General features: G+C 49.2%; 1 protein-coding gene across 5 annotated transcripts in view; it reads left to right on the top strand.

Moving 5' to 3' along the window:
• CPNE2 (copine 2) overlaps positions 1–16461 on the top strand; it is a 171353-nt gene that overhangs the window by 65148 nt on the left and 89744 nt on the right. For all 5 annotated transcript variants that reach the window (XM_044987115.1, XM_044987116.1, XM_044987117.1 and 2 more), the window contains 2 exons: positions 6620–6799; positions 10864–10938. In XM_044987115.1, coding sequence (XP_044843050.1) covers positions 6620–6799; positions 10864–10938 — 255 coding nt within the window. The remainder of the gene's footprint in view (positions 1–6619; positions 6800–10863; positions 10939–16461) is intronic.

The following is a 16461-nucleotide window of genomic DNA, read 5'->3' as shown; positions in this document are numbered from 1 at the left end:
CCACCCACTGGCAGCCCTGCCTATCAGTGCCTCCCCCTCCCTCCCCGCACCTCCTGATCAGTTGTTTCGTGGCGTGCAGGAGGCTGGGGGGTGGGAGGAGCGAGGGCACGGCAGGCTCAGAGGAAGGGGTAGGGGGCCTTGGGGAAGCGGCGGAGTGGGGGCAGGGCCAGGGGTTGAGCAGTGAGCAGCCCCCGGCACATTGGAAAGTTGGCACCTGTAGCTCCAGCCCCGGAGTCGGTGCCTGTACAAGGAGCCGCATGTTAACTTCTGAAGAGCCGCGTGTGGCTCCAGAGCCCTAGGTTGGCCACCCCTGGCCTAGTGGTTAGGGTGCTAGCCTGGCACTTGGGCTACCTGAGTTCAATTCCTTGTGTGACCACCTTGGGCTTGTCTGTACGTGGAAGTTAGTGCTCATTCAGGCAGGCTGTGACGTGAAAGCACAATAGCTGTCGCTAAGTAACTGTATGTGGACACGCTTCTTCTGGAACAAGCGTGTCGTGTTCCTGCTTCGCTTACCCCTCGTTAAACAGGAACAAGGCCCTCTTCTTCTGGAATAAAAGTGTCCACACACACAGGGGCAGTTAATCAGGAACAATTCTGTAGACGAGCCCCTCCGTGGCTCGGGTCCTCGTGCGTACATTGGGGCTAATGGCGCTGCCCTGCCTCACGCAGGAGAGATGGTGAGTGCTCAGCTACTGTGGCAATGGGGCTGTACCAGTACAATTGGGACGGCTGGAACTGGACCTACGAAGCTGGCTTGTTCTTGCCTTCTGGGCCGTGACCCCCAGGTGAACATCGCCAATTGCCTTAGGGGAAGGGGACAGTTTAGTTAACTCCATCCTGTTCCCGCTGCCTCGGTAACCCGGAGCATCCCATAAACCCGTGCGCTGTTTCCTAAGCTGCCTCCTTTAGCAGCGCCATGTGACCCGGTGCAAAGAATTATGGGAGGACTGCGCTAGAGGTCGGCAGGTGGCTGATGTCTGCATGTTGGGGTGGCAGTTTGAAGGAAGAGTTCGCCCGTCTTGGTCGTGTCGGGCTGCTGTTAAGTGACACTGATTGACTGGTGAACAGAGAGGAGAAGGGCTCAGGGCAGTTAACGGGCAGCCGCTGAATTCATCAGACTCTGGCCAACCGATGGTATCGTGCCTCAGAAATCCAGGCCCTGAACGCCAGCCCCAGCTGTGCAAATGCAAACAGTGCTCCCTTTCAGAGGCAGCGGGCGTTGCTGTGTGGAGCACAGCTCCAGGGAGAGCCCATCGACCAGGGCTCAAAGCAGCACCATTTTCCAGCACCTGCAGCCAAGAACAACATGTCCGGACTGGAGTCCCTGTGGGCCAGGAAGCTTTTGGCACAAACCCTGGTGCTATTAATCTGTCTGAGGCTTGGTGCTTGGAAACTGAGTCTCGTGAGGCAGAGCTTCTCTAGTCCCTTAAACGTAGCCTTATGTGCTTTGTAATAGCTCCAGCAGCTTTGAGACATGAAACAGAAAAAGACCTGTTAGAGCATCTTACCCAGCCAGCTGTGTCAGGGCAGGATGGTTCCATGTGCCGCGTATTTTGCAGCACTTTATCCAGTTCATCCTTAAGTGCCTTAGTGAGGGTCTGCTTCCCTTGTGAGTCTATCCCACAGATAGAATCGTAGATCTGATAACAAGTCTCTTTAATCAGCCCAGATTCCCCCTTTTGAAATTCATCCCAGTATCCCTTGCTGAATGTCCTTGTACCACTCTCATTCCTCTGCTTCCTGTGCGCTTACGTCCTGGAAACCTTCGTAGGTGGCTATCAGGTTATACACCCTTCACATCCCACTTAGCAGCTGCCTAGCCAAGCTAGACTTACAGAGCTCTTTGTATTTTCACTCATTAATCTCCCTCGTTAGCTTCTCGGAAGCATTTTTGAGCCTCTTCTCTGAACGTCCTCTAGTTTGTCTCTATCATCAGAGCTGGTTTTGTGGCTAAGGGGCTAGACAGGGACTTGAGAGATTAGGGTTCAATCCCTCACTTCGCCACAAACTTCCAGGGTGTTTTTGGCCAAGTCACTTCAATCTCTCTGTGCCTCGTTTCCCCCGTTGTAGAAATGTGTTTTTCTCAGTCCGTGCCTGGTGAGAGTATCAGCTTTTTAGAGCAGGGTCGTTCTCACTATGTTTATATAGTGCCTGGCCCAGTGGGGCTGCAGGATCAGTCAAGGTCTCTAGGTCTCATTGCAGCAGAGAGAATGTTTCTGATCACGAAGTCCCGAGATTAGAGTTCAGTATCCCATGGGATAGGATCTCTCGTGCTCCATTGCTGCTTCCTGTGTTTCTCCCTCCCACTGTCAGTGTGTTCAGGTTATTTCTTCCTGCGTGTATTTCTGCATTGAATCTGGTTTTATTTGCTCGCCAACCCCCAGCTTCCTTAATAGGATTTTTCTGTCCTTCCTGGTGTTTGTAATCCCTCTCAGCTTTGGGCCTCGGCCGTTTTCGGTCTACTCCCTCTCCCAGATCAGAGAGGACCTTGTAGAAAACCAGACCCAGCACAATCCCCTGCATCACCCCCCTGTGCTCCTTCCCCCGACTCAATATGTTGTTGTTTGACTGCAATCCTTCAATTGATTGCCAGTCCTTGTGACTGGGCTCAAACGCACACCGGCTGGAACCAAGTTCAAACTCACCTCAAGCATTGTGTGTGGTGTTTTGGGGCATGCACGGGCACAGGAGAATTAGCCGGTGATGCCAAGATGCTGTCACTCTTCATTCCCAGCCATTCTGGTAGGGTGAGTTCCAGTGCAGCTCAGCTCGTTAATGAAAACAAAACGTACAGTAGCTTTTTCAGCAGCTAGTTGAGCGGATGCCAGTGTTGGTCTGAGCTTCCAAGCAGGAGGGAATGGTTACATGCTGTTACAGGCAAGGGGACAGCCTCGTGAGATGGGCCCGCGTTTCGGGTACTCTCTTCTCCCCACCCGATTCAAGCCCTTTGAGCTCTCCATGGGGAGTGCTCTCCCGAGACTTCGGGCAGAGTTGGTCATCCCCCTCCAGGGACTCGAGGCTGGAATACGCCCGTGAGTGGCGGGACAGCCTGGCCTCTTGGCCAGCGAGAACACCTGGCACTGGGAACCCAGGAAGGGCCCGAGTGACCAGTCGATGCTTACGCTGCTTCCCAGTGACCCGTTTCAAACAGTGCGAACTTGCCAGGGGGAAAATGGCCGGTCTGTCCAAAAAGAAAAATGAAAAAAGCCCCGTGTGTGAGCCCTAGAGAAGGTGAACTGGGGGCCAGGGAGAACCAAGGGGCCCTTTCATATTCAATAAGCCCTGTTCAGCTAGGAGATGGGGAGCAGGGGCCGAGGCTTATGGGAAGCAGGGCTGCCCAGAGGGGGGGGCAAAGGGGGCAATTTGCCTCCCGCCTCCGCCCCTCTCCTGGAGCCTCAGCGTCTCCGGCGGGGCCCCTGAGCCCCGCCCCGCTCAGAGACGGTCCCGCCCCGGCCCCGGCCCCGGCCCCAGCCCCGGCCCCAGCCCCAGCCCCAGCCTCTTACCGAGCACGTCTCTGGCGGGGCCTGAGCTCCGTCCCGCTCAGAGCCGCGTGGTGAGCGGGGCGGGGCTGGGAGCTCCAACGGGGCCTGAGCCCCGCCCCGCTCAGAGCGCCGTGGGGAGGGGGTGGGGCAGCTGCCTCCGCTCGGCGTGGAGCTCACAGCCCCGCCCCCTCACCACGCGGCTCTGAGCGGGACGGAGCTCAGGCCCCGCCGGATACGTGCTCGGTAAGAGGCTGGGGGCGGAGGGGAGGAGCGGGACCGTCGGGGCCGGGGGCGGGACCGGGACCCGCCGCCGCTGAAGCGCAGCCCGGTCTTCGGCGGCGGGGGGCCCCTTCTGTTCCGGGACCCGCCGCCTAAGTGCCCGGAAGGCCCGCGGCGGGGACACCCCACCCCCCGCCACCGAATTACCGCCGAAGACCGGGCTGCGCTTCGGCGGCGGTCCCGCTTCGGCGGTAATTCGGCGGCGGGGGGCTCCCGCCGCGGGTCTTCGGGGCACGTTGGCGGCGGGTCCCGGAACGGAAGGGCCCCCCCGCCGCCGAAGACCCCGGGCCCCCGGAATCCTCTGGGCGGCCCTGATGGGAAGAGGAGGACTTAGAGTTTGGCTTCATTGGCAACTTCACTGCAAAACAAACATCAGCCTGAGCTTTCTCCCCACACTTGGCTGGTCTAGGGGGTTGTCTGCCTGCCCTCCGCTGGCCCAGTCCCTAGTTCTCTCTGCCCCAGATCATGGACACTCCAGCCACTCGGTGAACAGAGTCAGCCTGTAAGGAGACTAAGCAGAAGAACTTTAGCCTGGTTGCTAGAAGCTGCCTCCCCGTTAAGAGATCTAGAATGTGTCCCCGTCTTATTCCATTACTTAATGCCCTTGGTTGCAGCCACCCCTCTGGTTGCTTGAGAGCAGGGCAGGGTTATGTCCTGCCTGCCTGTCTCCAGAGTGCGCTGAGCCCAAGATGCTCAAAGCTTGGCTTGTGACCAGCCGTTTCCTATGCTCAGGCTGTGCCTTTGAATATCAGCTCAGGCCCTTTTTTTCTGCTGCTGTTGTACATGTTCCTTAGAAACAGGCAGATGTAAAAAGCTTGCATGATGGGAGGGGAATTCTGACTTGGGCGTGCATGTAATCCAGAGTTTAGCACAGAGGTGACAGTAATTCTAGTGCGATGTAATTGCACAGATCAACAAAAAAGATACCGTGCTCTTTCCTTCAAAAAGAGACCCATCTCCCCTCCTTTCTGCTGCAGGAGCAACTAGCGCACCAGTCTCTGTGTTAATAATATGCCGGCTTAGTAGCAAGTTATACACATTTCTTACACACACGGCACCTTTGTATCCAGGTGATGGGTGTTACGGCCAACTTCGTCCAAGTTGGCACCCAAAATAAGAGGCAGCTTCTTAGCACTTCTGAAAATCAGGCCACTTATTTTGGGTGCCCAAATACAGATCTAGGTGCCACATCTAGACCACATCTAGCTTTGCTGTGAAAGGCAGGGTTATGTCCCGGCAGGTTGCGCTGGGGCTGCTCCCGACCTCAGCCTGTTATGAAGCTAACAATACATTGGAAGCTGCTCTGGGCCAAGCCCTGGCTAGCGCACTGTTGAGGGTGGACCAGGGTGGACGTTAGGTTACATCCTAACGTTCCACAGATACCCAAGTCATGCGGGGATGCCAAAGAGCAGCTGTGGCAGAGAACCAGCAGCAGGGAGGTTATGGAAAATCGGTTTCCTTTCAAAGATTTTCAGTTTGAAATACGTCAAGGCGTGGACGTGAAATCCAAAGAACACAGCACAACGCAGAAGGCTACCAGCCAGAAAGTGGCACCTGCTGCTTTAATAGGTAGCTACATCTACCCAGACCACCCCCGCCACCTTCCAAAGGATCCCTCGTTCACCCTACCCCAGATTCTATTGTTAAGAGGGGGCTATTTTGGACAGCAAACCTCGGTGGTGGTACTTGAGAATATCGGCATTCCCAGCCATCTCCTGCTAACATATTGTCCTTCATTGTGCTGGGCTAAATCCATGGAAATTGAGTGTAATGAGTTTATTTTCTGGCAGCCCTGGAGAATAGAAGACAGAGGAAATATGGAGGGCTCTGCACCCCTCACTCTGAGTTTGGAAGAACCTGTTGCTTGTTTGTGGTGTTGCTCCTTGGCAGAGACTTTCTGGCTCATAGGTTGGAGCTTCAGTAGCTTGGGCCCGACTTGAAAACATCTAGGATATATGAGAGCATCTCTGACCACTTACACGTGCCGATGCTCTGCTTCCAGGCGCAGCGGAGGTAATCGTACGGGCGGGTTAAGTGCACCATGGCACACCCACTTGGGGTGAAATTCCTCGGGTGAGGGAGCCCAGTGAAAGCCCCTCTGCGCAGTTTAAGCCCTTAGAGAAGGGGTCCTGGCTGAGCACATGTGCTGTGGAGACCCCTGCATCTGCTGTTATGGACGGGATCTCTGTGCCAGCGCAAAGGGCATAGGTGGGGGAGGTCCGGGTTCCAGGAGGCGCGAGATGTACATTGATCCCGGGGCCCTAGTGGAATGTGCAAACAGGGCCTGTCCCAAAGCCCTCTGAAGTCAACGCAGAGACTCTTGCAGGCTTCAGTGAGCTTTGGATCAAGCCTGTAGCGTGGAGCAGAGATGCACTGCAGCCCTGTGCTTTGGCCCCAGGACCAGAGCAGGATTTCATCATTTCTGCACTTCACCCTCATGAACCTCAGTTCTCCAGTGTAATGAGTCCTGTCTCTCATGTGCTGAGTACCATGGACTTGCGATGTATATCCTGAATGCTGTGTATTTATTTTGAACATTGGTTAATAATTGCTGCGGGGTTTCTGAATGGCAGGGGAGCAGGTGCAAGGGCTTGTCTACACAGAGAAGCTAATTTGGATTACGGTAGGGTGTGATTTTAAAGTGGAATCGCTATTCCTGATTAACAAAGTGGATTAAGCTTTCAGAGTTAGGCACTTTTATTCCGGAATAACAGCATCCACACAGAAGAAGTTAATTAGGAATCGTTAGGAATAACTCCCCGTGTAGACAAGCCCTATGTGAGTGATGGGGTGGATACAGCTTGTACATATCTGGTAGACCTGTTGATCACTTGCTCAAACTCCTTCTCTAATTGCAGATCGACAGGACAGAGACAGCCGTGAATAACCTCAACCCAGCCTTCTCCAAGAAGTTCATCGTCGATTACCACTTTGAAGAAGTGCAGAAGCTGAAGTTTGCTCTCTTTGACCAGGACAAGTCGAGCATGCAGCTGTATGAGCATGACTTCCTGGGAGAATTCTCCTGCACCCTGGGCACGGTGAGGCTACAGCAACGCTGCACCCCGGCAGCTAGCAGACACTTGCGTGCCTCCCTCAGTCAGAAGGATCCGTTACACCAAAACTCACAACCGTATTTAGGTTACTCCCAGTCCCAAAGCAGCAGTCACTTACCACAGGTCAATTGCAGCTTAGATCTCACACAAAAGTCAATGCTTGCAGCCAGTCCTATAATAAACCATCTTAAGATTTATTAACTAGGGAAAGGAAATAAGACCGTTATTGACAAGGTTTAAGCAAGTAAACACACACCCACAAATGAGTTCGTCTTAAGTTCTAAAAGGTAATAGAAGCTTCTATAATAAGCAAGTTCTGTGTCCCTTAGGGTTAACCCAGGCTAAACACTGGGGATTTCTTGCTTCTGCCTAGAAAACCTTGCCCTCGAGAGCCCAAGCAGCAGAGAGAGAGTTTCTTCTTATTAGGGATTTTTATTCCCTTTCTCTGACCAGCCTTCCCAGCTGATGGAAGGGAATTCACTTGCGTGTTTCCTCTTCCTGGGGGGCGAGAGAGAGCAATCAAGTCTTTTGTCCTCTTTGATGTTCCCCAATAGTTCGCCTGGCATTGATGGACCTTCTCTGTTGGGCAGGAAGTAACACCTTCTGCTGGAAGGTGGCATGTCACACTAGTTAACATCTTTCTTCCACTCGATGATTTACACCATTACAAAGGACTGCCATGCAAACTCTTAAATATTCCTTTTATAACGCGGGCTACAGATGTTATAAGTGAGATTATGAAATGCTTGTAAATTGCTGCATGCCTTAAAGTCTAATCACTAAACACATTCTTATAATTCTAATACCTATTTTAAGGATACTAACACACAGGTGAGCCAGACTGGTCCCCGCTATGTATTTGTCAGAGTTCAGTTGAGATCTAAGGGCCTTGGCGTGATCTGGCACCTCATCTGCCAGCGTCACAACCTCCACATCCACCTGCTATAGCCTAGACTGTAAGCTCTTTGATGGCAAGACTGCCTTTTCCATAAGGCCAGGGCTACACAAGAGAAGGGTTGCTGGTATAACTCTACTGGCAAGCCCTGCTAGCTTAGAAACAGTTTATACCAGCAAAAAAGTGCATGTGCCGGTATAGTTTATACCGGTTCGGCAAGTGAAATAAGTTACACGGGCAAAAACACATTGATGGTGGTATAACTGCAGCTACACTGCTGGAAAAACCTTACAGAAATATTGCAAAAAATCGCACCCCGGCCATGTAGCTACATCGGCAAGGGTTTCTAGAGTCGGCCTGGCCTACACATACAGCAATGAGCACAGTGGGGCCTTCATCCCCGATTGGCGTTTGTAGGGACTACCACAATACAAATCATTCCGCTTGAAGGGTGACTTCAGTCCAGTCACTTCCCCTTTGTTCATAGTCACTTTCACTTCCGAGTGCTGTTTTCCTGCCCCCCAGCAATGTTTCAATACCCCCTCCAAAAAAAAAAAAAAAAGCCACCCTGTTTTGCTTAGATTCCCTTGAAAACTTTTCTGATCAGTTCTGTCAAAGCCTCTTATAAAGAAAAAACACCCGACATATTCAGCACAAACTAGTCTGAGCTCCAGCTGATGTTCTGATTAACTAAGGTCAGTGACTCTCAAGTTTTTTTCCCCAACGGGGCCCAATGTTACAGTGAAAACTTTCGGGATCGCCCTTCCCTCCAGCCATAAAGAGAGGGTTGCAACAAGGCCGTGAGCTCCTGGCCATACCCAGTTAACTTGTCTGTGTGTGTTCTACACCTGGTGGATTAATGCTGGAATCCAGCCCCTGACTGGGGCGTCTTGCTGAAGCACAATTGCTTTGTGGCTCTTGATGGTCTCGCAGTGGACAACAGGTTGTTGTTGTTGTGATGATCTGGCCGCCCAGAATAACCATGGGGACAAATTGGAGTGGCAACACTTGCTTTGGTGTAACTGACTAGACAAGATGCAGTGCAGTGGAGTGTCAGGCTCACGGACTCAGCTGAGGGGGGTGGTGGCTTCTTTCACTGGATTTTGATCACTGCTTTTTGCCCTTGTAGGGTTTTATTAAACCTGCCCAGTTTTGAGGTCCGGGCAGCTATTAGAAGGGACAGGAAGCTGCCTTAGGTACAGATAACCTGGCTCTGAAGAGCTACTAGAAAAAGCATTTAACTTCCCCTTTTAATTTCCCTTTTGCGTCAGAGCTCTGTCAGATTAGCTTGGAGTGTTTTGTTGCACCTCATTAATTCCGCGGCTGGATTTAAAGGGAAGACTGTTTCATTCCATGACCCCAACCACCTCTGCAGCCATGCGAACTAAAACTATGAGGCATGATCAAATCTCATGCTTCAGGGCACAAGCCGACCGCCTGCCTCGGTCAGGAAGCAACTTTTAACCCCGATGTGCAGTGTTGCATAAATGCCTAGTTTCACTGAGGGTTTTTTTTTTTGCCTGTCTCTGAAGCAATCGCTTCTGGCCAGTGCTGGAGCGAAGATATCAGACTAGATGGAATGATGGCCTGGTCCTGTAAGGAAAATCCTGTAGTCCTTGATGCGATGAGACCTGGCTGTGACTTAGGTTATGTTTACACTTCAAACTGCATCAGCGCGGCTGCAGCGCTTCAGTGTCAACATTCACTATAGAGACGGCAGGGGTTCTTCCATCACAGCAGTGAATCCACCTCCCCAGGAGGCGGTCGCTAGGTTAATGGAAGAATTCTGGCATTGACCTAATGCTGTCTGCTGCATAGCTGCGACTCTGAGGGGTGTGGATTTTTCACACCGCTAGGGGATGTAGCTATGCCGATGTAAATGTTCTGGGTAGACCAGCCCTTACTGTTGCGTCTGACGAAGTGGGTATTCACCCATGAAAGCTCATGCTCCAATACGTCTGTTAGTCCATAAGGTGCCACAGGACTCTCTGTCGCTTTTTACAGATCCAGACTAACACGGCTACCCCTCTGATACTTGTTGCCTTTAATGTCTCCTTCCTCGATTAGAGGAGAGGTCTGTCTTCCGGAGGGGGGTGAGCTCTACTGAGAATCCATGATTAAAATCCAGTTAGACCTGTGCCACCATCTCTTATCTCACCTGGGTGGAAACTGCTCTAGCCTAGGATCGGAGCTGGAAATTGCAGGAAAGCACTTTAACTAAGTGAATTTTTCCCTCTGATGCTGCTGCTAGTGCTCAAATTACACATGATGCCGTATTGCAGCTAAGTAGATTGCAGAGGGTTATTTCAGCTTCCGAATGGCTGTTTTCTGGCTTCTTAGGAAGAGAACTGGGAATTATCCAATATATCTCCACTTCGTAGTATGATCAGCGCGGCTCCTCGTTTGGGATCTGCTGAGGCAAAATGCAGAGTGCCCCTGAAAACGACAGGAGTTTGGGACTGCCAAGTATTCTGCGGGATTGGGTCCTTAGATAGATAGTGAGGAAATCAGTCATCAGTGGAAGAGCAAACTGGCAGAGAAAGGAATGTTACTGTCATGCTTCTAAGAAGTTATTTAAAACAAGGAGCAGGAGTTCAAAAAGTAAGTCTGTATCCTATGCTGGTGCAAACCACTGGAGCTCCACTGACTTCAATAGAACTGTGCCCACTTACGCTGGCTGAGGATACGGCCCGTAGTTTGAATTGAGTACAGTGTTCTTTCACTCGGCCTAAAGTGTTGGGTAGTGCTGCTGTGCACCATTTAACCAGTGCCACGTTCCACCGTAGAGACAGCTGCATTTTGAGTGGGGTGAGCTTTTTTCCTGAATATATCGTTTAAGAACCCAGTCCTGTGAGCTGCCGAGCACACGCCATTAGACTTTAGGAGGGGCCAATGGTGTTTTGCATAAAGCAGGAGCAAGGCCTATGTTTTTAAAAAGTTCTGGGAAGGAAGAACTTGATGCAAATGTGCATTGGTCAGGATGGTGACATTAATCAAGGACTGTGTCTCTGTGGCCCTTTTAAGATACATTTTGCAAAGGTGCGACTGTGAACATGTCACCGGAATTAGCTAATTTAGGCCGTGATCAGTTCCTCCTCACTTTGTTTTTGATCATTTAGACCATTACATCTCTGTTTTTTTGTGGCTTCCTTAGATTGTCTCAAGCAAGAAGATAACAAGAACGCTACTTCTGGGAAATGGGAAGCCAGCTGGAAAGGGGATGATAACGGTACAGTTACTGATTTATTATATATATTGTGTGGGACTATAGATAATAGACACAGTGCGGTCCGCTTGATAGTGCGCTGGATTGGGACCCCGTAAACCTGAGTTCTATTTTCTGCAAGTCGCTTCACCTTTCTGAGCTTCCATTTCCTCTCGTAGCTTTTGTCTGTTTAGGCTGTAAGCATTTTGGGGTAGGGACTGCCTCTTGCTGCGTTTTTGTACAGTGTTTAATACAATGGGCCTGGGGCACTGAAATAACAAAATCTAAATCTCTGGGTACGTACGAAGTAATATGCTTTTCTTGTTAGGCACATGGTCTCTCTCCAAGCCTCCCTGAGACAGACTGAGATAAAGGGGTTGATTATATTGTGGTGCTGATAATCAGTGGGTTTATTTGTAGTAAGAGGACAGGACTTACAACTTAGCAACAGGTCTCTTAGCAACAGCATCTCTCGCCTGATGCACAGTTCCCCCCAGGTGGTGGCTTTCCCATTGTTGGTATATGTAGCAATCCTTTCTTTACACGAAGAGGGTAGATTTAGGACTGGTTTTTGACCATTGACTCTTCTAAATGTTAGATCTGAGCTCTGTCAGATTTTCAGCTGGGTGACAACAGTCCAGCTGACGAGCTTTTCCTTCTATGTTATGTGAGGTGGTTAAAGGGTATTGAAATTAAGACTGGTTTTAAACAGTGCTACAGAATGGCTAAGTGTGGCTGCTGCAGTGAGTCTGTATTGCTATTCACTGTAGAAACTGGTAAGATGGTAACAGAATTTTGCTAACATTAAAAGAACATAAGAACGGCCATACTGGGTCAGACAGTGGTCCATCTAGCCCAATCTCCTGTCTTCTGACAGTGGCCAATGCCAGGTGCTTCAGAGGGGACGAAGAGGACAGGTAATCACCAAGAGATCCACCCCGTTTGTCCAGTTGCAGCATCTGGAGTCAGAGGCTTAGAAGCACCCAGAGCATGGGGCTGTATCCCTGACCATCTTGGCTAATAGCCGTTGATGTACCTATTCTCCATGATCTTATCTAGTTCTTTTTTAATCTAGTTATAGTTTTGGCCTTCACAACATCCTCTGGCAAAGAGTTCCTCAGACTGTGCATTGTGTGAAGAAATACTTCCTTTTGTTTGTTTGAAACTGCTGCCTATTCATTTAATTGGGTGACTCCTGGTTCTTCTGTTATATGAAGGAGTAAATAACACTTCCTTATTCACTTTCTCCACACCAGTCACGATTATAGAGACCCCTTTCATATTCCCCCTTCCTCATCTCTTTTCTAAGGTGAACAGTCCCAGTCTTTTTAATCTCTGCTCATATGGAACAGCTTCCATACCCTTTATCAGCTTTGTTGCCCTTCTCTGTACCTTTTTCATTTCTAATACATCTTTTTTGAGATAGGGTGACCAGAACTGCAGGCAGTATTCAAGGTGGGTGGGCGTACCATGGATTTCTATAGTGGCGTTCTCATGTTTACGGTCCTATCCCTTTCCTAATGGTTCTTAACAGTGATGGGTTTTTTGGCTGCTGCTGCACATTAAGCTGATGTTTTCAGAGAACAATCCACAATGACTCCAAGATCTTTCTTAAGTGGTAACCGCTAACTCCGACCCCATCGTTTTGTATGTATAATTGCGATTACGTTTTCAAATATGTGTTGCTTTGCATTAACTACACTGAATTTTATCTGCCGTTTTGTTGCCCGGTTTCCCCCGTTTGTGAGATCCCTTTGTAACTCTTCACAGCCTGCATTGGGCTTAACTATCTCGAGTACGTCTGTATCGCCTGCAGACTTTGCCACCTCCCCATTTGTCTTTTTCCAGATCATTTGTGAATATGTTGAACAGCACCGATCCCAGTATAAATCCTTGGGGGGCACCACTATTTACCTCTCTCCAGTCTGAAAACTGACCCTTTATTTCTACCCTTCGTCTCCTGTCTTTTAACCAGTTACTGATCCAATAGAAAACCATCCCTCTTATCCCATGACTGCTTAGTTTGCTTAAGAGACCTTTGCTGAGGGACCTTGTCAAAGGCTTTCTGAAAGTTTAAGTACACTATATCCACTGCATCACCCTTGTCTGCATGTTTGTTGACCCCCTCAAAGAATTGTAATAAATAGGTGAGGCATGATTTTCCTTTACAAAAGCCGTGTTGACTCTTCCCCACATGCCTGATAATTCTTTTCTTTACTATAGTTTCAAGCAGTTTGCCTGGTACTGAAGTTGCCAGGATCGCTTCTGGGGCCTTTTTAAAAAATCTTAAAAAGGCGAAAGAAAATGCAATGGGAAAATGAATGAGCAGTACATAATTCATTTGTCTTTCCTGATTAAGTCTCTCCCCACCCTGCGCTTGGCACTTACTTTGGAAGAATTGAGCCAGATTAAAGGGTCACTTGTCAAGTTTAAAAAAACACATTTGTTTCAAAAAATAATTCCTTCTGTCGTGCTAATACCTTGGATTACTAAAACTGAAAGGGTTTTAAATGTCTAATTCACTTTGTACAATTTATGTAATTTACTATTTTGCATTTAAATCTGGTTGGGTGGTGAAAATAAACTAGTTTAAACTTAACTTTTGCTTCTAGTCAGTTTCTTTTTCTGGTTCTCATACATAATGCTGCAGTGTTTAAACAGTGTTGCAGTGTTAGCATGGCAAACACTGGAATGCAATAATCTTCCACATAAACAGTAACATGAAAACACCCTACTGTTTTTGGCTCTTGTAAACATTAGGTTGCACAAAACATAAAGTTTGCACCTGTGGTATCCCTTTAACTTTTTAAAGAAAGTATTGTTTCTGTAAAAGTGGTGAATGCATTAGAAGTACCTAAGACCATTATAGGAGATGTTAATGTCAAATGCTGGTCGTGTCTCTTTGGATTTTCCTTCTTAATATAAATTCCCCCACCACCATGTTTGTGGGGATTGAATTTGGGATCTTCAGCACAAACAGCACAGGCGTCTTCCACTTGAACTAAAGACTTGTCTACACTAGAAGCGCTACGTCGGTGCAGCTGCACTGCTGTAGTGCATCTGGTGAAGACGCTCTGTGCTGATGGGAGAGGCGGCATAATAAACCCACCCCCGCGAGAGGCCGTACCTATGTCTGCGAGAGAAGTTCTCCTGCCAACATAGCGGTGTCCACACTGGCGCTTAGGTTGGTGTAATTTATGTCAGTTGGGGGAGGGAGTGGCTTATTCACACCCCCGAGCGACATAAGTTATGCTGAAGTATATGGTGATGTAGACCTGGCCTAAAGGATTAACTCTGCTAGCAGTAGTAGGCTCTTATCCTCTGGGCCAGCTGCAAAGAAGTGACACAGAACCCTGAGCCAGCATGTTACCTGAGTAGTTGCTCAGTGACTAGGCGCTGTCTACCTGGCTTTTACACTAGCACGAGTTATATCCCAGGTATCTCGGAATATGGTTGTTTCTTCTACCAGGTTTTGAGTCCCATATTTCTGGGTGTTCCTAAGGCGATGGAGAGCAGTTGTCTTTAATGGAAGATAGAGCAGGGCTAGGTTAGTGTCGATGCTGAGGCAGTGGGCTGTTCCTTTAACTCTCGGAGCTCTTGGTTGCTGTCTGGGAGCTCTTTCTGCTTCAGTCCTGCCAGCCCTCCTGCTGCTCCTCCGGTTCTGTGTGCGTCCGAGGGTCCCCTGCCGAGTCTGAATCTCCACATTCCTTTCTGCCCGACTAGACTAGCGGCCTTGCTGGCTGCTTCATTATGCAAATTGACCCCATGCGAATGCACTGTGCTGTGGAGGGCTTTCGTCTCCCTTCCCGATCAGCAGCTTGAAAGGAATTATTGAATGTGTCGGAAGAGATCTTCATGTGTGCGCAGCCAATCGCCAGTCCAGGAGTGGGGGTAGGGGTTGGGGTGGGTAAGTAAGGTGGCTATAGAAGGTCCACTGGCAGATGGCATCACTTAGTTATCTTGAGTGCTTCAAATGTTCAAAGCGCTGGCCCAAACGTTAACCAGACGTTACACGTCCCCTGTCTCATGAGCAGTTATTTTCCCTATGTTACGAAGGGGGAACTGAGGAACATGGAGTATAAGGACAAGGTTTACAGAAGCATCAGTGATTGAGGAGCAGAATCCCTGTTAATTCTCACACATCCTGAGCTATTCTCCACTCAGGAACGCACCAGCATCCTCATAATACTTGTGCCACTGCAAGGAACGGGAATGTGTGCCCCTAAATCACGTAGGTGCTTTTGAAATGTCCACCCCCAGTGACTTGACCAATGTCCCGAGGCTTGTCGGCATCAGAGCTGGGAACTCTAGGTATCATGAGTAGAACTGGCTGAAACTTGGGATTTTTGGTTCCTAGGATATTTCAAAATTTGACTTAGTTCTGATGTGGAGCTTCGGATCCTGTAATCCCATGTTCCCCAGGACCCCACTAGGAAGCCGGGCAGGGTTCTCGGCAAAAGTCCATCGAACCTGAACCATTCTTGCAAAACATTTCAAGTTTTGACAAACCAGCATTATCCAATGAAACTGTCGGCGGGAAAATTCCCGGCCAGCTCTGCTCACAAGTGATCTGGTTGGTTGAGTGCAACTCTTCACTCGTTCTGTTTCCGGTGTAATCGTTCACGGGAATTAGGCTTTTTTAACTTTGCTTTCTGCAAGCGGTTGAGAGTGGGCACTTCAGGTTTGCTTTCCGCAAGCTTTGGTGCCAGCAATACCCGGTGGAGACACTCAGGGAAGGCAGACCCAAAGGGAACGCAAATACGACTGGAGTGATTGATTCCAACGTTCTAACAAATATTAGTCGGAAAATGTTCATCCCAGTCCAGTGTTCACACAGGCCTACTGCTAAGTGTATAGCAATTGAAATCACCTTCTAAACGGCTAGACCGAAGGGCCACTGAAAAGGATCTGGCCCTTGAGGTTTTTGTCGAGGGGAAGGAATTTAATGCCTAAATCATGTTTAGAGTAAATAGAGAAATTCAGATGATTAAAGAAGCTGCTTTAAAAAATAAATGGCCCCATGCCAAGTGTCCCATGTGTGATAAGGTTGTCCTTGGAAACCAAAGATTTGAGTGGCTGTTGCAAATTGTGCATTGACAAAGGCTCTTCCCTTGTGTTCCGGGTGTGGAAGAATTTCCAATGTGTGGGGATGATGTTGAGAATCAAAAGGAAGCTAACGGAGGTCTCGTGCGTGAATCTAATGGGAAACCTTCTAGCAGAGTGTGTTGGAAGGAGATTTATTTTAATGTTGTGTTTAAGAGGAGAGTGCCTGCAGAATGTGTCTGCTGCTCTCTATTGTTCTGGTAGGTCTAATTCGGAGTAATGGGCAGAGGTTCACATCCCTGAGCTCCAGTGCTGGGATTTTTTTGAAGTACAGGCGAGTCTCATCTTACACGCATTTAACATGCGCAAATTCAGCTTTGCGCGGTTGGCAAAAAAACAAAAACAAAAAAGAGAAAAATAACAATTTAAATACTGTACCTGTAGTGCGGGCGATTCCGCCCGCCATTACACTCAATGTAATTTTGATTATACACGATTTTTGCT

This window comes from Mauremys mutica, chromosome 14 (genome assembly GCF_020497125.1).
Source record: "Mauremys mutica isolate MM-2020 ecotype Southern chromosome 14, ASM2049712v1, whole genome shotgun sequence".
In the NCBI taxonomy this organism is placed as follows: domain Eukaryota; kingdom Metazoa; phylum Chordata; order Testudines; family Geoemydidae; genus Mauremys; species Mauremys mutica.
The sequence above is the reverse complement of the archived record's forward strand: the minus strand, read 5'-3'. Positions and strand labels throughout refer to the sequence as shown.